At 42.8% G+C, this 23,881-nt stretch overlaps 4 protein-coding genes across 4 annotated transcripts; 2 read left to right on the top strand and 2 right to left on the bottom strand.

The window, feature by feature from the left end:
- The first annotated feature begins 1,805 nt into the window (after positions 1-1,805).
- LOC133892506 (proline-rich receptor-like protein kinase PERK1) lies at positions 1,806-7,289 on the top strand. The gene is made up of 8 exons (XM_062333336.1): positions 1,806-2,630; positions 3,235-3,747; positions 4,481-4,567; positions 4,672-4,742; positions 5,099-5,175; positions 5,337-5,484; positions 5,877-6,038; positions 6,342-7,289. Exons 1-8 carry the CDS (start codon positions 2,165-2,167, stop codon positions 6,648-6,650), a joined length of 1,833 nt encoding a protein of 610 aa, XP_062189320.1. The 5' UTR covers positions 1,806-2,164; the 3' UTR covers positions 6,651-7,289.
- Positions 7,290-9,521: 2,232 nt separating this feature from the next.
- On the top strand, positions 9,522-13,076 carry LOC133892499 (ras-related protein Rab7). The gene is made up of 7 exons (XM_062333324.1): positions 9,522-9,655; positions 9,758-9,784; positions 9,903-10,002; positions 11,596-11,742; positions 11,825-11,905; positions 11,993-12,138; positions 12,624-13,076. The coding sequence occupies exons 1-7, from the start codon at positions 9,603-9,605 to the stop codon at positions 12,691-12,693; spliced, it is 624 nt and encodes a 207-aa protein (XP_062189308.1). The 5' UTR covers positions 9,522-9,602; the 3' UTR covers positions 12,694-13,076.
- Positions 13,077-17,451: 4,375 nt separating this feature from the next.
- Positions 17,452-18,055, bottom strand: LOC133910273 (pollen allergen Phl p 11-like). The gene is made up of 2 exons (XM_062352785.1): positions 17,887-18,055; positions 17,452-17,792 (listed from the first exon to the last, which is right to left on the bottom strand). Exons 1-2 carry the CDS (start codon positions 18,053-18,055, stop codon positions 17,452-17,454), a joined length of 510 nt encoding a protein of 169 aa, XP_062208769.1.
- A 3,943-nt stretch (positions 18,056-21,998) lies between these two features.
- Positions 21,999-23,636, bottom strand: LOC133892490 (uncharacterized). Its single transcript, XM_062333310.1, has 3 exons — positions 23,073-23,636; positions 22,483-22,668; positions 21,999-22,388 (listed from the first exon to the last, which is right to left on the bottom strand). The coding sequence occupies exons 1-3, from the start codon at positions 23,547-23,549 to the stop codon at positions 22,110-22,112; spliced, it is 942 nt and encodes a 313-aa protein (XP_062189294.1). The 5' UTR covers positions 23,550-23,636; the 3' UTR covers positions 21,999-22,109.
- Between the last annotated feature and the right edge of the window lie 245 nt (positions 23,637-23,881).

Here is a 23,881-nt window from a genome sequence, read left to right as displayed (position 1 = left end):
AAGAAAATATTTAATTAATTGATTTCCTATTTAGGGCAAATTAGCATGACACACGCAGAGCACGCTCTCAATAATACTTGGGAAAAAGCGAATTTGTCTGCCCACAGACAAAAATCATATGTATTAAAAAAAGTATTTTATATACTATGAAAAAGCATTTCATATGCTGTGAAAAAGCATTTCATCTAACCATCTTTTCTATTTTTAGTAATCCTAACAAAGACTAGCATGGCATAGCAGCAAAGAAGAGAGGCGCACCCAAGCAGTTCAGAAAATCCAGAAAACAAATTGTTTCAATTTGAAAAACTCAAATCCGTGTAAACTCATAAAAACATATTAGTTCCAAATTACAAGCAATTCATGTGAACCAGAAAAGCATATTATGTGATTTTGAAAAGCAAAATTAGCATAACTGGGTACAGATTTGAGAAAAATATTTTAACGAATAAGCAAGTTTTTTATAGTCATGATCAAGTTTTCAAAAATTATAAGCAAATTATAATGCACACAGAAGCACTTTTTTATACGAATTTGATATTAGAAAAAAATATCATCAAAATATACTCAACTGGGGTCTAGTTTTGAAGCTCTTATCGCACGAAACACAATGGTGCGATCGGATTTTAATTTAGATGCTCGGTTTGAAAACTATAATTTTTTAAAGTTTTGAAATGGATTTGCATGTGAATGACGTCAACAATTTTATCATATTTCCCTTCTCCATGCATGCAGCTAATGACATCTGATGCTGAACGAATGGCTTATCTGAGCGTGCATGCTGCATGACGAGAATATGCACTCTCGAAATTTAGTCTTTGGGTATTTTAAAATGGAAGGAGTATCAGTCTAAGATTGGTTGATACGTGAGATACCGTTTCTATATTCCTTCCGCATTTTCCAGCTTAAGCATATCCAAACAACCTGTTGTGAGCAAGTATGATACACTAGCCAGCATAAGTACGGCATCTTGGAAGAGAAATAGATGCATGCATGGTTGGGTGCTGACCCGTCTTTGCAGCTTGAGGCCGGCCTGTCCGGCTCGTCATCAGCGGTTTTTGTCAATCTTGCAAGGCATGCAAGTGAAGGCAGCCACAAATTCTAACCAAATGGGACATGCAATATTTATTAATCAACTTTGCTTGCTATGCACCGATCGACCTCAGCTTGAACTAGACTACAGCGAGCTGAGTAATAAAGAGTCTTGACAGCAATGCAGTAACGATCATTTTATTATGCAAACGAAGCTCATATGTACAACTACACTCTAGTGACGTGTCAATTACATGTTAAAAATAAATTATCTATGGTGTCTTTATAAGTTATGTCTATATATATCATCTGACATCGTAAATAACACGATGATACTGAAAAATATCCTGTGCAAATCTATAAACATGACCACGTTTCGAATCGTATACTGACACCGTCGATTGAAACAAATTGTCAATTGGGTTTGGAAAATTGCATTAACCGGATGATCATTTATCTTTTTTCAGAAAGAAACTAAACCAACCTGAAAGAAACGAGATGACATTTTTATTAAAAAACATACATTTAAATTAGCGTGGATAAGAACTTAAATTTAGATGACTAGACTCACATGCAAACCCTAAACTAACGGAGCCCCGGTATGCTAGGTGATGTGGCAAGCACTTGAGCTAGGAGGAGAAGAAATAACAAAGCCACATGACGTAGCTTAAGCTAGGAGCAACTGCAACTGGCTGGCTGGCAGTAGACCCTTGTATCATCACCGGTCGCTGACGGCGCGGGCCCTTTGCCACCGTCGCCGAATAAAATGATCACGTCGTCACGGAAAAGCACGGGAGGCGCCGCCGGAGCCGGCCCCGCGGTCGCGCCCTCTCGCCGTGCTTCCCTCCCTTTTCCATCCATCCTTGCTCGCAATCCAACCCCAGTTCCCTTCCCTCCGATTCCTGGGCGCTTTTCCTTTATTATTCCCTCCTCGCGTCCCGTCCGGCTCCCCCCGCACCAGTACACTCCACTCCTCCTCGCCGCCCTTGTAGGTGCAGCTGCAGGCGGAGTCGCATTCCGGGTAGGCCGCCCCCAGGTTCCCAAATTCCCCTTCCCCCACCATCACCACGAGCAAAAACACTAGTAGAGCTCAGCAACGAAGCAAGTGACACACCGAGGGCGAACCGGTGGCAGCATGTCGGCGCCGACCTCTCCGCTTGCCAACGGGACGGCCCCGCCGCCTGCAACACCATCAGCGGCGCCGCCCCCGTCCAACTCGTCCTCCCCGTCACCCCCGGCGGGGACGCCCCCTCCCGCGACGCCTTCCGCGCCGCCACCAAGGGGTTCTGGCACCCCAGCGACCCCCTCCACCCCGCCTCCCGCGCCACCGGGCACTCCCTCCGCGCCCTCTCCGCCGTCCGAAAGGGGGACGCCGCCGGCCTCGCCCTCGTCGTCCACCTCGGGCCTGTCGACGCCGGTGGTGGCGGGGATCGCAGTGGGCGGGCTGGTTGTGCTGCTGCTCGGCAGCCTACTCTGCGTCTGCTTATTCAAGAGGAAGAAGACGATCCACCACCACCACCCGCCCCCGCCGCCCCCGCCCCACCTCCTGCACTACTACGGCCACCCGCCGCCGCCGTCGCCTCCACCGCCTCCGTACAAAGGTGAGCTGCCACCTTTATGCGTTCATTCCCACCACTACAAAGTCAAGTCGCCATCGCCTGTAATTCTGCTGTGTTGAGGCAAATGGATTTTCTTTTGTGGGGTTTGATGTAGAATTGTGGTTTTTTTGTTGTTTTCGAGGTTTTGGTGCGTACAAGATGGATTCGCGTTGCGTCATTTCGTCCTGGGACTAAAATATCGACCAAATTTTTAGGCACAAATAAACTTCATGGGTTTCGTGTGTGTGGTGATGGAGCTAAGTTTAGTATTGAGTACTGGTGGTGTGGATCTCCTTCTGTGTCTGAGGTTATCCTATGGGGAATTTTGTAAAAAAAAATGATTGCAGATTTCATGGTTTTATGATTTGGGGTTTCAAGGAATTTGCTAGGTTTCAGTCAAAGCATGTGGGATTTTTTTTTTCAACTTTGAGTTTCCTATCCTTTACTAGTTGTCTACCATAGGGTTCATATTAGCCATGTCATGTAAATGTGTTTACTAAATATTTTTAGCCTTTGCAATGGTTCTTCTTCATTTGATTCTACATTTGATTCCACGAGTACTCAAAGCCGCGACTGTCTTTCCAATATAATTATTGTTGTGCTTCAGGGGATCGGTATGGTGGGCCGTACCAAAATTGGCAGCATAATGCCCCTCCACCACCACCACCACCACCACCTGATCATATGGTCAAGATGCATTCACATCCTCCACCTCCTCCCCCGCTTAATGTACATAGTAGTGATTGCGCTTCAAATTACTCCGGTGGTGAGAGCCACCCTCCACTGTCGCCTGGCACTGCCCTTAGCTTTTCAAGAAGCACATTTACTTACGAGCAGTTGATGGTGGCAACCGATGGATTTTCTGATGCTAATCTGCTCGGACAAGGTGGTTTTGGGTATGTTCATAAAGGAGTGCTACCAAATGGCACAGAGGTTGCCGTTAAGCAATTAAGAGATGGAAGTGGTCAGGGAGAGCGTGAGTTCCAGGCAGAGGTTGAGATTATCAGCAGAGTACATCACAAACATCTTGTATCTTTGGTCGGTTATTGCATTTCTGGAGGCAATAGGCTGCTCGTTTATGAGTTTGTTCCAAACAATACATTGGAATTCCACTTACATGGTATGTTCTCTTCTTGTATTTGGGCTATCAGTACTTCCTCTTATTCAAAATTCTCTGCACAGTTCTCAATTAAAAAAATGCTCCATGCAATATCTCTAAAAGTGAGTAAGAAAAGATTTAGTATTTTGATTCATATTTAGTACCCATCAGTATCCTAGCTAATACCTGTATCATTATACACTAAACTATCCTAGTAAAAATCCAGATGATTCACAAAGGAAAACCTTCGAAATCAAGGTATACAAATGCTAAAATGGTTTGAAATAATGTTTATGTTGTTTCGTTTTACCAAAGACTTGTACTAAGGATATGTTTTTGCTTGCTCTGAATAATTGAGTGCAATAGGAAACTTGATTAATTGAAGTGAATTACAGCAGACTTTAATGCATAACAATAACCACAAGCAAACAAGCTATCAGCTTTAATGCTGCTCCTTACTTCAGTTTAAATTATATGTTATTTTCATTCACTTTGTCAAATTGGCAAGACACGGCCATTGTGTTGGTTGGCGTACAAAAAGGATAAGAAGTCCCTTTCAAAGCAATGACAGAGCTCGTGCCCTTTTTGTTTCATAGAAAAAGGAAATGTTTGCTGATCCCCGATAGTCTCTCAACCACCTTTTCATCAAAATCCTGAACATATTGCTTTGAAGCACCTGTCATGCAAACCATCTTCTATACCCATTGGTTATTTTCCTTCAGAATTTTTAGGGTTATTTTCACCTTCGTTTCAGGAAGAGGCCGACCAACCATGGATTGGCCGACAAGACTAAGAATTGCTTTGGGTTCTGCGAAGGGATTGGCGTATCTTCATGAAGACTGTGAGCTCACACCCATAGCTACTTACTCTTTCAGCTTTCTTATCTGCTTTCAGACGGGTAAGTAGCTATTCTATGCTGATTTTATTTCTGTTTTCTCTTCACAGGCCATCCTAAGATCATTCATCGTGACATAAAGGCCTCAAATATTCTTCTTGATTTGAGATGTGAAGCTAAGGTATCATATACTTTCTCTGTTTCATTTTCTTTTTATTGTAGTATTGGACATCAATTCACAATAATACCCACCACCTTGAATGACTGTGGTTCAGCACAGTTTATGCATATGGATTAACATACTTCCTCAGTGAACTTGTCACTGTTCCTTGAATGGCCTTAGATGAGAAACCTCTATACAATTATTGAACTAGGCTAATCGTGTGTGTGTCTCTCTTGTTGAGATGAGTAAATTCAGAAGGCATAGTTGTGACTGGTAGATGTATTAGTATAGCCAATCATCGTTAAATAGTTGATATAGACCTACTATCACATTGTTTGGATGTGTAATCAGCTAAGTAAACGTTTTCTTTACAGGTGGCAGATTTTGGACTTGCAAAGTTCACTTCTGATACTAACACCCATGTTTCAACCAGAATAATGGGAACATTTGGGTAAGTTCAATCTTCCTGTGTAACATTATCTCATACTTTTTTAATTGCGAAACTTTATCACATACTTTTGAGAAACAAGATTCATCAAGGTTATCTATGGTACACAACAAAATACAGTATCTGCTGTATCAAAGCTGCTGTCTTACTCTTACTCCTCATAGGTACCTTGCACCTGAGTATGCATCTTCTGGCAAGCTTACTGAGAAATCGGATGTCTTCTCTTTTGGTGTAATGCTTCTTGAGCTAATAACTGGGCGTCGTCCTGTAAGTTCAAAACAATCGCATATGGATGACTGCTTGGTTGACTGGGTAAGTTATGTCCAAACTAATTTGAATTTGCTGCCCACAATATTGTGACTAACATGGTCATATAATTTCTTCTTGTAGTTTCGCTTATCTTAAAATAAGGGGCTTTTACCTGACAATGTATGTTGTAATTAAATCTTGTGACTACAATACCATCATTCTCTTTGACAGTTGCATGCTTTATATTCGTACAAATTATTAGTTCCTATGATGTCCTTTGTCTCTTTATGGTTGGCTACTGTGGCTTTTGAATTTTGTTTATGCCTTTTTGTAACTATTCTTCTCAAACTGTTTATCATATTGTAAACTACTCATGTCTCTTCCCAAAGCATGCATTCCTTTCTTCGACTGTCTTCAATACATTTGTTTGAATAATTTCCATTTTTTCCTGGCAGGCAAGGCCTTTAATGACACGAGCATTTGAGGATGGTAATCATGATGCTTTAGTGGATCCCCGGCTGGGAAATGAGTACAATAATAATGAGATGGAAAGAATGATAGCTTGTGCGGCTGCATGTGTCCGCCATTCTGCACGCCGGCGGCCACGCATGAGTCAGGTATATAACTGACTTCTTTTCGTGTATATTTGTTTTCAGCAATGCAAGTTCATTGTCCTTCTATTTGAACTTTGCTATATTTTCGTCCCTGTGTCATGCATATAGCAAATAGTTCAGTCCATTGTGAAAATACTCATAAGGACGAACACTGGTCACTCTAGCTTCAGTAACAAAAAAAGGGTCTCAACACTGTTTCAGGCTTTCAGCATGGCAATATTGCACTTGTATACTCTGCTACCTCCACTGTTATCTGATTCACGCAGTGGTTCAACTAATTTCTTGCAACTTCGATGTGATCAACAGGTTGTTCGGGCCTTGGAGGGCGATGTGTCTTTGGATGATCTGAACGAAGGCGTGCGGCCCGGTCACAGCCGGTTCATGGGATCATACAGCAGCTCCAAATACGACACGGGCCAGTACAACGAGGACCTGAAGAAGTTCAGGGAGATGGCGTTCGGCAGCAGCGGCTTGCAGAGCAGCCATCAGACGCCAACCAGCGAGGACGGCCAGAACCCGTCCGTGTCGAGCAGCGACGGCCACCAGACGCAGGAAATGGAGATGGAGAGCGTGAAGAAAGACGGCGACAGCGCAGGAGACAGCCACGCTTCGTGAGATTGCATCTTCCGCTTAGTTTCCGGACGTTTCAGCTACCGGAAACTTGTGAACTCATTCACGACTCCACTGGGTGTAAGCAAAGCTTGTCGTGAGTTGAAGTATATATATCAAAAAGGCCTGTTGTGAGTTAGTCGCCTCTTGGGGGCTCAAAAGTCAAAACTGCTGTATGACTGCACGAATTGAGATTAACATGGGGTGAGTAGAGTGCGGAGCTTGTGGAGCAGAAACACACAAAGCATGCCATCCAGATGGATCCAGTTGCGTGAAAGTGTTAGCGCACCACTCCATTGATTCAATAGACATAGCACTCTTCGTCTCTTCGAGATACAATCTGAGAGCTGGAATACAAGAAGAGAAGCAAGGAGCATAAGGGCAGAAGAGCAGGAGTACAGAAGAAGCTTTAGAGAGAGGGTGAGGGGTACAGGATTGGAGAAGATCAGGGAGAATTGAGAGGAAGTCCAAAGAAGGAAGAAGAACAGGAGCCGAGAGGGAATCGGTTTGGTTCATTTGATCGATGTCCCCTCTCGTTGGTTCCAATTTTTTCGGATGTCTCCGAATAGACCCCTCTGGTTGGTGATGCTCTGTATTTGGAGTTTTTTTTTATTATATTTTTTAACATAAAAGTTTATTTAAATATACCTCAGATAAAAATATTTACGAAAATAAACATCTACAACCGTCTTATGAGACGGTAAGTAGCTCAAAGACTCTTACCGTCATCTTATAGGGTGGGTAGGTCTTACAGCCCTCTCTGAAGGGGCGGTAAGCACTCGTGAGTTCAATTTTTCCTCATATCTTCTCTGTTCAAAATGGTGATGTTCTGTTACTCTAAAAATTCTAAAACTTTTTTTATGTATTTTATAATCCATGTGCAACCTATTTTAATTGAATTCACCTAAAAATCATGTATAGAATTTAAACTAAAATTCTTCAAAAAAGATTACTTTTATAACTTCTACAATTGTTAGGGTCTCAAATAAATTTTTAAAAATCTGATAAAATTCACTAATATTCTTCTTATGTGATGCGATAATTTCTAAAATTATTTTTAGCACTAGGTTTATATATGTTTGAATTCAAATTAAGTTAAAAGAAAAATATCACATGAAATTATAAAAATACATATAAATAGTGCATTACAAAGGAAACCACTTTTTTACCACATAATCTAAGGCTAAAAATAATTTTAGAAATTATCACATCACATAAGAAGCATATTAGTGAATTTTACCAGATTTTTAGAATTTTATTTGAGACCCTAACAATTGTTAGAAGTTATAAAAGTAGCTTTTTAAAAAGATTTAGTTTAAATTCTACACATGATTTTTAGGTGAATTCAATTAAAATAGGTTGCACATGGATTATGTAACACGTACAAAAAGTTTAAGAATCTTTGACCTGCTTACCGTACTCTCAGAGTGGTAAGGGTCTAGGACGGTAGGCGCCTATTTTCATAAATCTTTTCATCTAACGTATATTTAAATAAAATTTTATGTTAAAAAATATAAAAATAAAAAAACTCCTATATTTGTACTAGCCAAGCAATTGGACACCTTCGGCCCATGGCCCATATAGCTGGTGGCCCAGCATGATAGATGGTTGGTCCCTAACGAAACGGTTCCTGGAATTGGGCCCAGAATTCTGGAATTGGAATTAGGCCTAATTCAATTATGATGTTCTGATGTTTGGTTGTTATGTCCCTTCCGAATTGAATTGATTCTTCAATTCTATGGAAATCGCATGTAACTAAATTCGATTCCATGGCTGGAAGTTGTGAATCGATTGATTTCGCGCCCACCAGACTCAGCTGGGCTCTAGCGCTCCCACCGGCGCCGACACCACCGCCGGCCTCACCCTCGCCGCCGCCGTCACCCCGCCACCGAAAGTGAAACAAACTCACTCGAGGTGAGCAGTCTGCCTGCGTCTGTTCCGTTCTTGTTTCCGGTTGTCACCTGCACTGCAGCGTGACGCTTGGAAGAAAATACATCGGCGATTGTATCATTGGGCACAGGCGGCTGTGCTGGAACTCATCAGTGCTTCCCTGGCACTTGTCACCCCAGGCCCAGGGTATCTGCCCCGTGACCAGGAGTCCCAGCACAGAACGCGAGGATGGACGAAGATGGTCACCTCATTTTTGCGACGACCTGAAACTGAACTCGATCAGCGAGTCAAAGTATTTACAGAACCTGCTGCAGTGAAATTGTTGGTTCGCACTTGACAGCTGCATTCGCTAGCCAGAGCCTGCCTGCCCTGCCCTCCTGCACAGCACTGTCCGTGGTTGCGACATGTGAACAGAGCCGATGCCGATGCGTCAGTGAGCTAGGAGTCTATGATATGACAGAGCGGAACATCAATTTGTGTAAATCTGAATCAAAACCAGTCGACAAATCTCTATCAATCTCTTACTATCCAAGAAGAAAAATCTCCAAACTTTTCAGCGGAGCTGATGGGTCGAAGAAAACAAAGGACAGCGGCTGACCACAAAATAAGGGCAGCTTATAGAGCAATTTCTGAGTAGATTTAAATAGAGCTTTATCAAATAACAGTTTTAAATTTTAGTTTTTACATAGAATCCGTGAGGGCAATTACTTAAAATAAATTAGATATTAGGAACTGAAAAAGTAGTTTTTTTTCTGATTCACTTCTCATAGAATCATTTGATTTATAAAATTTATCCTAAACAATCATTAAAGAATCATTTTCAGCTATATAATTACTTTTAAAAATTACTTGATCAAAATAATTTATTCTAAAGAATCATTTTCAACTACATAATTATTTTTTTAAAAAATCACTTGATCTAAATAATTGAGATAGGAAGCTCTAACAAATATGACCTAACTAGCCCCAGCCCCCCCCCCCCCCCCCCCCCCTTTTTCTATCAGCACATCAATCCACGTCGACGTCATCGCGGCCCGATACACTCCGAGCCTCAGATCCGCCGCGCCCATGGCGTCGCGCAGGCGAATGATCCTCAAGGTCATCATCCTCGGCGACAGCGGGTGCGCCACGCGATTCCTTTTTTTAATATTTCGCCCCCGTTTCTGTTCTGGAGATTTTTTGCGCCGTTTCCTGATTCCCTCTGCGCCTGCGCTTCTTGACAGGGTCGGGAAGACGTCGCTGATGAACCAGTAAGATCGAAACGCGACCTTGCCTTGTCCGATTCGCTAATTTTGTCAATGTTGAGAGAACGATTTGAAGGGGCCTCAGGCAGTTGAATGATTGGGGGTCATTGGTTTGTGTGCGCAGGTACGTCAACAGCAAGTTCAGCAATCAGTACAAGGCGACGATCGGCGCGGATTTCCTCACCAAGGAGGTCCAGATCGACGACCGTCTCTTCACATTGCAGGTCGGGCCTTTTCGCTTCCCAGGAATTGCTTCATATTATACTTATGGTTTCTGTTGAAGAATTGGTTGGGGTGTTTTGGATCTACGAAGCAAGGGGTAATTTTGTGTGTGTGTGTGGGGGGGGGGGGGGCGCTCTTGTGCGGTTGCTAATGTAATTGCAGTGCCAACTTGTGAACTCTAGATTCAGCCCAGTGTTCTTGAGTTTGTTCACGATCCGAGTAGCCATGCCAAAACAATGATCAACTTAGTTTCCTTATGATAATTAGCTCTCATCAATAACATCATTTTTGTTAGTGTGTACTTTCAATTTACAGTTGTAGTTTTACCATGCTGTTTTCCATTTTGTAGGCATCATCTTTTTTGTCAGGAGCTCATGATGCCCCCTTTTCACATACTTTATGTTTGTCTCTTGAATTTGTTTGTTACTTAGCATCATTGTGTCCCAGTTACTTAATACCCTGTTTTACTGTTATAATTCCCATATAGGTAGTATCACCCAGGGTTCATGGATTGCATACTGACTTTGGCTAATAAATCTTTGATTTTTTTTTTTTTGGGGGGGGGGGGGGCACTCTTGTGGGGCTGCTAATGTAATCGCAGTGCCAACTTGTGAAGTCTAGATTCAGCCCAGTGCTCTATATGAGTTTGTTCATGATCCGACTATGATGCTGTAAATCTGCTATCTATTCGGCATGTTGCCTTTAAAGTCCTTACTTTGTCGAACATTTTTTAAAGCATTATATTTTGTTTCTTTTTAAAAAAAATTAACAAAAGGAAAATGAGACGGCCCATTCACGTTCATAATTCACTATCTATGGCGTTTATCATTATTCTTGTTCAAATTAGGGATATGGCTTATTAATCTTTTCGCTTATTACCTATATCAACAAGTCAGTAGTTTGTTGTCATATCCAGCCCATTAAGGCCCATACAGTGGATGGAGGAACAACACCCAACCTTCCTAGGGCTGGCGCACTGTTCACACAACACACGCGATTACTGTTAGTGCCGGGCCCAGGGTGTTTTGTTACCATAGATATTAGATTAGATCAGATTGAGTTGTTATCTATTTCCTTAATTTTAGAGATAGGTTTCTTAAAGGTCAAGTCATCTCATCTATATATAGATGGGGATTGTATCTGTTTTCATTAAGCAATATATATATCACAGTCCTTAGCGTCTCATCTATCCCTGCCCTTGTGGTGTGACCGCAGGGCATTGGCATGGTCACGCTGTATGGGTTCAAGGCCATCTAAAGTATGCCCATGACATTTGTTTTCACTGTCATTTTGTTTATTTGGTTCAATTGAGGCTCATATATCCTGCCTGATTTTATCAAAGCTGACTTGATATACATATACTGTTACATCATGATTAGTAATTTAGTCATGATAATATTGGCGGTGTTCTTTTCTATGATGAAATGGAGTATTGCCTGCATGTGAAGCTACTGCTACGTTTTCTTTTCATCTGAATTGTACTTGTAAATCACTATCTTAATGCAATGGTGTTAGCAGCTCGCCTGCTATTTTCAAAATAAAAAAAGCTCCATTGGCAGTTTTGCTTAACACTCTTCTGTTTTACTGAGGCTTAGATATGGGATACGGCAGGGCAGGAACGATTTCAGAGCCTTGGTGTGGCATTTTATCGGGGAGCTGACTGCTGTGTTCTTGTATACGATGTCAATGTTACTAAGTCATTTGAAAAGCTCAACAACTGGCGTGAGGAATTCCTGATTCAAGTAAGTAAACTTGCTTATTGGTCAATTGGTGGTCTATATGTACTGCAGTGTGTTTTGTGAAAAATTGACCCATGTAATGCAGGCTAGCCCATCTGATCCAGAGAATTTCCCATTTGTTGTACTTGGGAACAAGATTGATGTTGATGGTGGTAATAGCCGGACTGTGAGTATTTTTCATCCTCAATTGCTATTCTCTTTTGCTTCCACTGAATTTATTTTGTGCTGTTATTAATTTTGGTTGATTCTTCAGGTTTCTGAGAAGAAGGCTAAAGCATGGTGTGCTTCAAAGGGAAACATCCCCTATTTTGAGACGTCTGCTAAAGAAGGCTTCAATGTGGAAGCTGCCTTTGAGTGTATAGCGAGGAATGCTGTCAAGAATGAGCCAGAAGAAGATATGTAAGTTTACCTAGAGTTTAGCATTTGCTTTTTTCAGTAGAAACTGCTCATCCATATTTGATTTCTTTTTAGTGGGGGGTTCAGATAGTAACACGGTTATGTACCAGGAATATACGTTCAGGCAATCCCTGCAGTGTAACTCTATTGAAGCAGCCCGCATAGTTTAACTTTTCCCTCGCGACATAAACAGGAGGGCCAGCCTCTACTGATAGTTTATATTAACAAAAGAAAGTATGCACAAACAAGTTACAAAGGCCTCAGGCCCAAAAAAAAAACAGAGAAAATGTCTTAACTGATGGTTTTCTTCCTTGAATTCTCTTTTCCATTTAGCCAAAGGAATAGTGCCTCCGTCAAAGATGATATAACACCAAATTGTCCAACAAGCAACCATAACGATTTCTTCTTGTTCTTTTTGAGAATCAGCAACAATGACAATTTCTGATAGGATTGATGCAACTTGTTTGACGCCTTGCTAACTTTTGTAGGTATCTTCCTGATACAATTGATGTTGCGGGTGCTGGAAGGCAACAACGTTCGTCAGGCTGTGAATGCTAGAAGATATGCTCGGTTGGTTGGTTCTATAGGGTCTGTTGTTGGTTGCCGTCGTCTTTCCCTATATCTAGTTTGCAAAGCTGGTATATTGTGCCATAGTCTACGTATGTAGATGCAGAGAATTCATAGTCTGCTTATTGTTTACTACCCTATGTAGATGCAGAGAATTCATTTGTAACTGCTGTTTCCTTGATTGGCGCTAGATGATAGAGTTGGAATACATTCTGGTCTTGTAATGCTTCTGATTGTTGAGGTGCATATATCCAAGGACTAAAGGTTTCGTCAGTGTTGTAAATGCACAGAACATATTGTAATCTGTCTGGTTTCTCTACTCTGCCCATTTTGACGGTAGAGCCAGACCTGTATCTCCAGATGGATGTTTTCTAGCCTAACTTGCCACTTCCCATGACCTTGTGTCTTGGAAAGATGTATGCTACTTATCTGCTTGCTATTGTGAATTTGTCAGTTGTCTGGATCCGGAAGGATCATGTTCATTTCCAACAACCTCCATCAGCAACATGTCTAGACAAGCTGAGGCATTTGTCACGAAAATTCTCTTTTGATCACGAGCGCTCGCTTCTTCGCTCGCGCATTGCATGACGTGGAAAGCATTGTCCTCACCTTTTCGCGCTCACCGATCCGAGCTCCGCTTTCCTTTTTTATTATGTCGTGTGGTGCCCCTTAAGGCTTATCCGCTGTTTCCTCCTATCTCTAACAATCTAAGCGCGGTCGCCTATGATGAAACAACTGCAAGAGACCGAAAAAGGATTATAGTGCTAGGCTCTACCTTTTATGACATGAATTGAATGCCCGATTGCAATTATTATTAGAATATAGTCAAATGTAAAAACTGGAGATAAGACTCCAACTTCTTCATTTCAGAATAATATACTTTAACGACTATCCTTAAAGGGTAATTACAAAGAAAATCAAAACTGCAGATAAGATCTTTCTTGCTTAGTTCATTAAGATGGCAAATTTGTATCTGGATGTATGCTATTCAAAATCTTAAGATGCCATAAGAGTTAATAACCTGAAGTCAAAAGTAGTTATAAAGTCTCATCCTTCTGCAAACTTGTCGCTGTTTTATATGGAACAATGTAAAGCTTATTGGACTACAATTCTGAATTGCACAAATGCACCTTTCGAATTCAGTTAACTACAAATTGTACAAGTTTTAATCATAGTGACAGTACCACTTATATATTCCCAGCGTCAATTTTTTATCACAGGACCTGCACCTTGAAAGGCCCAATGGTTTAGAAACTCAGGCAAGTTGCTATCCCTCTTCTTTTACATCTGTTTGCAAAAAGTTGGTTACTAATATGAATCTTCGTTGTTACTTCATTTCATTTTTGCTTTCCTAAGGCTAATAGCCTGTGGTTATTCAAAACAGCATTTTTCACATATTTCCTCTTTTGAACTTATTTCTAGAGGAAATTTATCATCTGCAACTTTCATTACGATGCAGAAGGTTTGATTATTCTGAAACTCACTTGCTGGATAAGCAAAAAATAAAAAATAAAATTGATGGTTCGGGAGCAGAGATAATGTATTTTCCACTCAGCTGGGGACTTATATATCTCGCTGATTTCTTTTGGAGCTTCGATGTACTAAGTTAGGGTTCTGTTTTGTGTTTCTGTGCTCTGCTTGCACTGCATCATGTATTTGAGAGAATTTTTGCCAATTTTAGTAAAATATTTCTCTTAATATGATTGTATCATTTCCACAACCAATATAGAATTTACTTATCTGTAGTCAAAGCTAAAGAAGTTTGATTGCATGTTCTCATTGCAATGCTAAACTAAGCCTGAGTCGGCTTGCATTGTATACATCCCAGGATTTAATACAAGTTGGGATGTTCTTAATACTTGTTTGGCTAACCAGACAATATCCGTAGTCTTTTTTGGTGAGTAATACAGCTTAGAATTGACAAATGAATTTAATCCTGCCCTCTACCATGGTATGCACTCGCTCCTGGCGAGGAGTTAACAATGTTATTGTATGCAAATTTTTGATTTCCATTGCAACACACGGGTATTCAACTAGTCCCATTTTACATATCGATGGAAATATCATGTGACAATATTAGTGTAGTTTCACTGCAATTTTTTAATACAGTGGTTAAAGTTACACATCGAAAACTGTGAAAAATAAAAAAAAACATAATGTGTTTTTAACAGGAGAAAGTATTTCACAAAAAAATAATAGATAAAATACATATGCACACTATATGGGTTCACTCTTCTCCTATCGGACTACTCACTTCCCACTCTAGATTTGAGCCTAAAATCACGAAACTGCCCACTATGTCCAAAACCCCATCCCTCTAATCTTTTTGCATTTTTTAAAAGGACATTTCAAACACAGATTCTATTCATCTACCCTACCAACTTGCACCCTTCACTGTGAATATACATAGCGATAAAAGTCGATGGACATAACTTAAATCTAGGATGTCAGGAAAAGACATGTAGCCCCAGTGAATATACCTATATGATAAAAGTTAAAAAGTATACAATATCACTACAATGTAAAATCATGGCTAAAGCATGCAATGTGCTACAAATGGGGAATAACCCTTCTGCCGCTACTTTTGTATATGTAATTGCTTTATGAAAATATCTAAGGGTAGAAGTGAGAGTTACCCCTTCTTCTACCTCTATATAAGAGCACAGGGTGAATTCAATTAAACTAAGTAGAGCCTAGGGCGAATTCAATTAAACTAAATATCATAACATTTTCTGATTTATTTGGTAGTCGTCAATTAAAAGGAGACATTTTCGCAATTTTTGTTATAGTCCTTGCTGCTACTGAATCATCTATTAGACTAACCACTAAAAAATAGTGCGTCGTTAGCACGCCGTATGGCCCATCGCCGAAACAGGAGTGTGCAATAAGTCTATAATGTTTTGAATAAAAATATTTTATGTCGGACTATGCTCCATGATATATATTCTCTAAATTGATCTTTGTGGTACGGTGGTGATAAAATTCGTTCCTGTTTGTTGCAACTCTATCTCGAAGTTCGGTCGATGGTAATTTGATATATCAGAATTGGTTACCGCTGGTTTGTTACCTCCAATAAGTCCAATGAGTGCCTTTTTGAATTAGGAAAACCTCCTTTCATTTTGATATGTAGTTATTATGATCAGGTAGCATAGAGTTCAGTTGACAATAGTTGTTTGGTTCAGGTATTAAGAGACAACTGTTGTGGCAATCTATTCAGTATTAGTGCGATTGCACTATTGTAAGGTAAATTATGTAGGAGAGTACATTATTTACTGGAACATAAGATAAATTTAGTATTAACATGAAAGTGTTAAACATAAAAGATTACTTCAAGTTGATAGGTAGAGTAAGATGAACATTATGAAGTATATGCAGGTAAGCTTATTCAATTCATGTATCTTCTCTTTGCCCATGCCTTCTCGCTCATGAGGTGTCGCGAGAATCACATGCAAGACGCCTTCACGAAAATAGTTTTCCTTCGGAATGGTGGCGTCGAACACAACCAAACACTCTGTATCATCAGGAGCAGAACTATCAGTAGAAGTGAAATTATAAAATTCTCAACATATAGATTTTCCAATTTGCTTTCAAAACCTTCTGTTCTTATCTGGGTCGCTGTGTCATGTCTCTGCGGAGGGTTGCCCCGCCCTCTGCGATGCATTTTTTTTACGGATGAGGGCAAAGGGAGAAAGAGGAGGGTAATAAATTATTATTTGGCTCACCGATGATACTGTTTCACGATATCTTGAATTAGGGGTAGTCTTATGAGTCTGCATATACTTTTCAGAAATATTTTTTTTACGATCCAGGTGAGTTACCAAAATTTATACTAATGCTATTTTCTAATCTTACTATCGATACCTTAATTCTTATGAGGAGGTGCAAAAACTGATATTTGCTAACATGACCTCTCGGTACCTCTTCTAAGGCTGTAAAAAAGCTCTTCGGAACTCAAAGATCTTGACCAATGCATCAGAATGGGAGTATAGGACATGAGCAAGTTTCTATGAAGGTTCCTTGTTTCCCTAGCATTGCTAGAAACTTGCAACGATGGGAGAAAAGATGTGTTGTTGTGTACTTGCACTGCTACAAGTCCATACATGCAAAGCAGGGTCAACATTCAGCAAAAAGGGCAGACCACATCATCGTCTCACACCACGATAGGTTGGGCCGGATTTAGCCTATCCATGCTATGCATCTCCCTATCTGAACAAGGATAAATATACTACTACGACAGGTTATTTATCTGTATCGAGTCTCATGAGCCTTAATATATACATGGTTGAGATCCTCAAGGACATCGGCCCATCAGGTGTAGGTTCCTACGAGGGCGTGTGATTGTTGTCCCAATGGAGGTACATCAAACGGATTGCATTCAAGAAGTAATGACGCTACAATATATAGGATACATTGTCACGTTGGACATGAAACATGCATAAATATATTCCAAGAAGTAACTAGAGAAGAACGCAAGGAGTATACAAGATGAATAACAAAGGGAGAGCAGCAGCAGCAGCATCTGCAAATTCAGGCCCAACAGATGGTCTGAAGGCCCATTATTCCTGCCCTCGCAGTGTAACGATACAAAACGAGAAAGTCATAAGCAATGGCTATGGTGTCTTCTCCGACGCCGGCGGACGCACTCACGTACACCCCTCCGACACCCTGCATGCTTTAACGACCGAACGGAGCGGGCGGCCGTCGAGGGCCCCAGTTAATTCATCAGTATCTACGAGCGTTCTTCGTAACTCATGGCGTCTCTGGCGCGTCCTTGAGGTCGTACTGCTGGAGGATGGTTCCGCAGTCCTTGAGCGGCTCCTTGCGGAAGAATGCGATGGAGTTTGCTTTCCGGACGCCCTGCTGCTTGATGCCGTTGTTTCTGGTGAGCGGGACGCGCGAGCGGTCGCGGAACTTCTCGATCTCGGAGCAGGCCGGGTCGGAGCTCTTGGCCAGCACCACCTCGCAGATCTCCTCCTGGTGGTCCTGGTCGATCTCCAGCTGGTACCACCCGAACGCGTTCGTCGTCGCCTCTGCCTTCAGGGTCTCCGGGCCGCCGCCGTATGGCCGGCACTCCACCTCCACCGTCGCACCTGCATGCATGCACCGAATTGCATTGCAACCCATCACGTTCCTGTTGCATGCATGAGTGCGTGCGTGCGTGCGTGGTGAACGCATATGTACTACCGGGGATGTTGGTGGAGACGTTGGTCCAGAAGCCGGCGCGGCAGGGGTCACAGTACACGTCGCCGGTGACGAGGAACCCGCCCTTCTCGGCGGACGCGACGCCGGCGAGGGCCGCCGCGGCCAGCAGGGCGACCACGAGCGGCGTGGCGACAATAGACGGCGTCGTCATGGTGTTGTTTAGCACCTGGTCGATGGGGTGATGAGAAGAAGGGGGGGTGATGAAGGGGAGCGGTGAGCCCCATTTATGCATGGGCGGTCGGCGTGGGAGAGGGGAGCGCGGGCGGCGGAGCTCGTTTCCCGGCGCGGAAAGAGCTCGAGTCCCATGCACCGTCCCTTCGTAGTTGCTTTGACCGCGCTCGTTGGCCTGGCATTCGGTTGCTGCATGTCAACCGTTGCTTGACAAATCCTACGGTGAGCAGAGCAATCTTTCCGGACGTTCGTAGGCTAGCCGTGATCGATGCTTGTAGCAGGCAGACTCTGGTTCTGCTGCTGCTGCAAACCAGCAGAGAGTAGGCATTCGGTGACCGCCGCACCAACCAACAGGCTGTAGCAACAGAAACGGGGCTCCATGGCAACACAATTTCAGAATATATTCATGCAGCTTTAGCTTACCAACGTATATTCGTCAGCTTTGGCAAGCAAAGAAGGATGATATCCACGGGGGAGAGGAGAGGAGAAGACGAAAGGGAGGAAATGTGCGCCTTCCTCTCCCTCTTTATTTCTTTCTCCTCTCCTCGATTATGCGAGTAAGGTGGACAAAGTCAAAATGGTGGTGTTTCAGGAATATTCAAAGGCCTTTGATTGTTCAACTCTTAAAAGAGGTCAGCCTTTGACAATTTTCGAAAAAGCATCACGCGTGCTTGATTGGTCTCCCTTTGAAATTTTGAAGGAAGTTTGGACTGTTTTTTGTTTACCTTAAAGGGAAGAGGTTCGTATTTTCAAAATCAATATTTCTTGAATAAGAATTCTTCTGTTACGATGTGAAAATAATGTTATGAGATAACCGATGTTTGTTCATATTTGCTTTTAAAGATAAATAGGAAGTGGCATGCTTGAAATTCTCAATCCAAGAGAGAGATGCATGTCTTGTATTTCATTTTGCAAAACGATGTCAACTAAACGGTGCATCAATTCCACAAAATAAGAGCAAATTCTTCCGTGATTTAAACTCTCAACTCGATGCTTCCGCATATATCTAGAAAATTACCAGTTATCAGGTTAATTGGTATTGAAACTTTCAATTTTTTTCTAGGATACGCAGGAGAGCTACGCATTTTTGCATTAAGAAGAAGAAAGATGTGCGGAACAAGACGACCCTATCGAGTCATGGTTTCGATCACTGAACACAAGAATGATGCAACAAGATGGTCTCATTTGCACCCGGAGATCAAGCCACCAGTTTAGGAGAGACATCGCCACCTCAAGAGTATGAACTCCCATAATCTGCCACCATATATCTCACGCCAAGGTGTAGTGTAAGAGCAGATGATCAGTGGTTTCTGGTAGCTACGTACAGTGCATGCAGGAGTCATCAAGTTGGAGCCTATGTCGTCGTGTTCGGGCCGCCGTCCAAAGTCGGCCATAGAGCTCCAACCATCCGAAGAATTTCACCTTCACAGGAGCCTATGATCTCCGCACCAACTTAGCTCCGCCAAATTGGACATAACCATGAACATGAGATGGTGTGTCGATCGGGCTGAGTACTGGCCAGAAGGAGTCTATTTCCAAATCACTTGGTCTTCTTCACTGCTCAGGTTGATGGAGTCAAGTTGACACTATAGTTGTACGTATTTGGTTATCGTTGGGATAGAAAGGGGCCCTATAATGTCCCAGATCCATCTTCAGTTGTGCAAGGCATCCTCAACCATCCTACTCTCTGAAACTGAGGGAGCGACATATTTGAAAAGATCTAGTGCCGAAGAGCGGATAGAACGGCTCTCAATCCAGCAATATGTTCAAAAGAACGTGGATCTACCATTGCCAACCTCAAACTTAGCAGAAGCATCAAAGAGAGTTACGACTTCCTGCTCATGCTGTAAAGGAAGAATGTCCCGCAGCTTAGAGGGGTCACACCGCTGTTACCATAGTCATTTGAGGCGCAGTGCCAGCCCTGCTAGCCGAAGATCCTGAATTACCAGGCCACCGTATTTCAACGGTTGGCACACTCTAGGCCAGGCAAGAGAGCTGCGACCACCGATGTTACTTTGTCACCTGCCAAGAGGAATGCCTTCTTTATCTTGTCAATCTCATTCATCACCCACGGGGACCGCAATGGAGATGAGCGTGTGTGCAGGGGAGTTGAAGAGAGCACCGACTTCAACTCAATCTGATAATTTTTCATTACGGTTTTGCAAAAAGGTCAATGCCCCACGCTGCGCCTCTGTATCCTCCATTATCAGTTCCTCCATTTCTCACCTTCTTTTCCTCCTCTAACCACATTGCCCTCAATGCTCTAGGCCATGGATTCTTGTTTCTGAATTATGATGCTTGAGAGGAGGTGAAGTAGCTTGCTGAATGTATATTACTTTCTCTAGAGGTATTAATCTCAAATTTACTGATGCAATCTTTTAATCCTCTTCATAGTGGAAGAAGATACTGGCGAGTGATCTTGTCTCTTTCTCGGGGTACAAAATATATTACAGTGCCATTACCATTTAGATAGAACAAAATCAATGGGTAACCAAACCTAAATGTCGCAGGCAAGAAATTAAAGGAAATATTTGTTCTCGGGATCGATGGTATTGACTAGCTACATCAGCAAATCAAAAGAAATACGTGCGTGCACTTGGGTTGTTACTGATGAGATGACTACATCAGAAAATCGAAGGATCCAGGATGCAATATGTCGAATATAAGACTTGCATTATTGATAACAAAGCTAAAACGACTATATAATTCGTTCGCAATCTCAGACTATCTAGCTATCTATCTAGTCAGATGCATGGGCGCCAACAAGACTGAATAGCAAAACGAGCAATCCGTGCAAGTCCAGGAACCAGCAAACGAAATCTGTGCTGCACTGAATCTATACACTGATTATCTGTATGCAGAACTCGTGGCAGAAAAACTTAAGCTTCGATACGACTCTGTGCCATGACGTTGTCCCTAAACATTAGCACTTGCAGCAATTACCATCAGGCTATTTCAGGGACTCAACTAGTCTAAACCTCCAAACTTGCGGCAACACGTGTAGTAAGGTACCTAACAAATCTGACAAATGAAACGCTTATGCTAAAATGACAGGGCAATCGATCTTTCAAAAAGATGAAATTACATCACCAGCACAAGATATCAACACTGCAAAGTTGGAATACTAGCTGTCAGAAAAACTGCACATTTCTTTGGTTGATGTCGATCGATCAGGTCACGAAATGCGAGGAAGAGCAGCCGAGCCACGGCCTTCAACTGGAGTCTACCCTTGCCGCGGCGCTACGAGGAAGAGCAGCAGCCCATGAGGGGTGGGGCAAGCAGGGGGACGGCCTGCGTGCTGCCCTCCCCTGCTCCACCTCCATTGTCAACCTGCTGAAGGATTGTCTACAATCCTTTCTCTTTGATCAACGGATTAAAGCTCAACAATCCTGTTCGCTTCTCCCCCCCTTTCGTCAACTCAAAGCATGAAGACCTTGAAAGAAAATTTCACCCTTTTCCACTTGGACTTGAAGAAACAACTTTCAACGGATGAAGTGACACTTGTTCTAGAAAAAGCTTAAGCAGATTCCACTAGAAAAATCTGACAAATGAAGCGCTTATGCTAAAATTGTTGGGATATGTACAGAGAGTCTATTACAAATAAACTTGAGTTGTAATTAGATGAGACTAGAAATAGAGTTGTAAACGAACTCTTATTTTCGAGCCTTTAAGTATAAGGCACTACCATTGTAATAGCAGATCGATAGAAACCGTTGATGAGGAACGTTTGTATTCATGTTCCGAGAATATAGACAAGTTAGGCAAACCACATTAAAATACATTATGTCTATCTTGTACTTGTTTTGTCAATTCTAGTTATGCTTCCGCTAAAATCCTAACAAAAATGTCAGGGCAACATGCTTGCAGAATATATCAACACTGCACATTTGGAGTACCAGACAACTGCACATTTCTTTGGTTGATCTGGATCAGTTCATGAACGACCTGATTATGTACATTATCTCAACCATTATTAAGCCCAAGAAGGAGGAGGAGGAGGTGAGTTCCCTCTCTAGCTCAAGCTGCTACCTACCTCAGGTGTAACTGCAAGCACGCTGATCGAACCTAACTGGCTTGGAGCTACCGGAATCGATAACAACCGGGCATTTCGCACGCTTTGCGTGTGACACCCTCACAAGCTTACCGATCACATACCCTCTAGTTCTGACTGCCAATTCTAGTGTCAATGGCACCGTGCCTCCGGTGTTGGACAAAGCGAGCGTAGCGCCGGCTCCGTAAAGAGGGATCTTCTCGCCGTGCAGAAGCACGGAGGCGACGTGATGGCTGGTCCTTGGCTGGTAAAACTTCTCAAACTGCAGGGGAAGAGGTAGGATCCAATGATATAGTTACGGTGGAGAAACTGCAGAAGGGGAATTCTGGTTGGTAGGTGACTCTGAAAGATCTTACCTGACCGTTGGCGATTGCGATCTCCGAGTACATGAGCCGAATGGAGCTTGAAGAAACATGGATGCCGACCATTGTAGAAGGGTTGTGAACATTTATCTTCAGTGAGCAGTTCAGTGTGACCAGCCTCGTCGGCACACCGGTGCGGTCTGTGCCTTCTCCGGCATAGAAGTTATGCACTGTAAAAGTCTGCAAAGCAGGAAAAAAAGAAGCTTGTAAGAATAGGAATGCTACATGAACTTCAGAAGTTCAGAGATTATTGCTTGATCTTCGTAGCATCCTAGAAATTGCTGTGAATTAAGTTCTTGGCATACCGGAACATGCATACCGATCACAGTTTCACGGTGATCTGAGTACTACATCAGGATAATCAAATAAAAAAAATCGTATTCCCTACGCTTCAGTCGACTGAAATCGCTCTCGATTTCAGTCGACGGTAGCCCACGCCGGAGAGGTTAGGGAAATTGGGGGGGGGGGGGGGGGCGTTGAGCTGGAGGTTGAAGAAAGAGAGATGAGCGTCGGATGAAGATCTGACGGCTGATCTTCATCGACTGAAAGTTTGACTGGTTTTTAGCAGCTCCCAAAAAAGATACCTTGACAACGATGCTAGGGTTGTAGTGGCGAGCAGCGCCCCAAACGATGAGGCACGCCACGGTGAACGCCAGAACCAAAACGGAGAGCCAGAAGGCGACGACGCAGCACTTCGGGAGCTCTCGCTCCTCATCAAGCTCGTCGTACGCGCCTTCCTCGTCTATCGCATCGACCTCACGCCACCCCTTGGAGCCCAGCCGCTTCCGGCCGGCCCTGCTGCCGGGCGACGACGACCGGAGGTTCCCGGAGAAGCGGGTGGCCGAGGAGATCCTGGAGTGCCGGCCGGTGGACGGGTGCGAGGGGGACTCGAGGGGGCTGTTGTTGTACACCGGCGTCGTCTGCGTCGTCGACGACTTGTCCCCGTCGTCGTGGGAGTCGCGCGACGGGCTCTGCACGTAGTACGCCGGGCGCTTCGGGGTCCGGGGCGGCGACGTCGTCGCGAGGCTCGTCACGTCCGACTCCGACGTCGTGTGCTTCATCTTGCGATGACAAACTTACTTCCACTGAACAGAGAGGCTGATATTTTCTTTTTCTTCTGAATCTGACCTGAAAAATGCAGAGTAATGAAAAAAAAGCTTCTAAGTCTGAATATTACAATTTTCTTTCTGAGGAAAGGCAAATGCTTTAGCAAGAATTGTGGCGGAAGGGACAAGATTTATCAGCCAAAATACTTTATAACTGATTTTGTCTGAATGTCTACAAGTATACAACAAAGTCTGCAAGAATTCTGACGTACGGCCAGCTATCCTATCTTAAAACGAGTTCATCGAAAATAGAATGCACTGGCCATTAAGCAAAGCAATCGTAAACG

Source organism: Phragmites australis, chromosome 2 (assembly GCF_958298935.1).
Source record: "Phragmites australis chromosome 2, lpPhrAust1.1, whole genome shotgun sequence".
NCBI classification, from domain to species: domain Eukaryota; kingdom Viridiplantae; phylum Streptophyta; class Magnoliopsida; order Poales; family Poaceae; genus Phragmites; species Phragmites australis.
The sequence above is the reverse complement of the archived record's forward strand: the minus strand, read 5'-3'. Positions and strand labels throughout refer to the sequence as shown.

Bases quoted from the DNA above. Each gene is read 5' to 3' on its own strand.
- LOC133892490 (XM_062333310.1), bottom strand. From the start codon at position 23,549: ATGAAGCACACGACGTCGGAGTCGGACGTGACGAGCCTCGCGACGACG. The intron at 22,669-23,072 runs GTATCTTTTTTG...CCTGCTTTGCAG, and splicing joins ACCCTAGCATCGTTGTCAAG to ACTTTTACAGTGCATAACTT. The intron at 22,389-22,482 runs GTAAGATCTTTC...CTTCCCCTGCAG, and splicing joins TCGCAATCGCCAACGGTCAG to TTTGAGAAGTTTTACCAGCC.
- LOC133910273 (XM_062352785.1), bottom strand. From the start codon at position 18,055: ATGACGACGCCGTCTATTGTCGCCACGCCGCTCGTGGTCGCCCTGCTG. The intron at 17,793-17,886 runs GTAGTACATATG...GCATGCATGCAG, and splicing joins CGTCTCCACCAACATCCCCG to GTGCGACGGTGGAGGTGGAG.
- LOC133892506 (XM_062333336.1), top strand. From the start codon at position 2,165: ATGTCGGCGCCGACCTCTCCGCTTGCCAACGGGACGGCCCCGCCGCCT. The intron at 2,631-3,234 runs GTGAGCTGCCAC...GTTGTGCTTCAG, and splicing joins TCCACCGCCTCCGTACAAAG to GGGATCGGTATGGTGGGCCG. The intron at 5,176-5,336 runs GTAAGTTCAATC...TACTCCTCATAG, and splicing joins AGAATAATGGGAACATTTGG to GTACCTTGCACCTGAGTATG.
- LOC133892499 (XM_062333324.1), top strand. From the start codon at position 9,603: ATGGCGTCGCGCAGGCGAATGATCCTCAAGGTCATCATCCTCGGCGAC. The intron at 9,656-9,757 runs GTGCGCCACGCG...GCTTCTTGACAG, and splicing joins ATCATCCTCGGCGACAGCGG to GGTCGGGAAGACGTCGCTGA. The intron at 11,743-11,824 runs GTAAGTAAACTT...CATGTAATGCAG, and splicing joins GTGAGGAATTCCTGATTCAA to GCTAGCCCATCTGATCCAGA.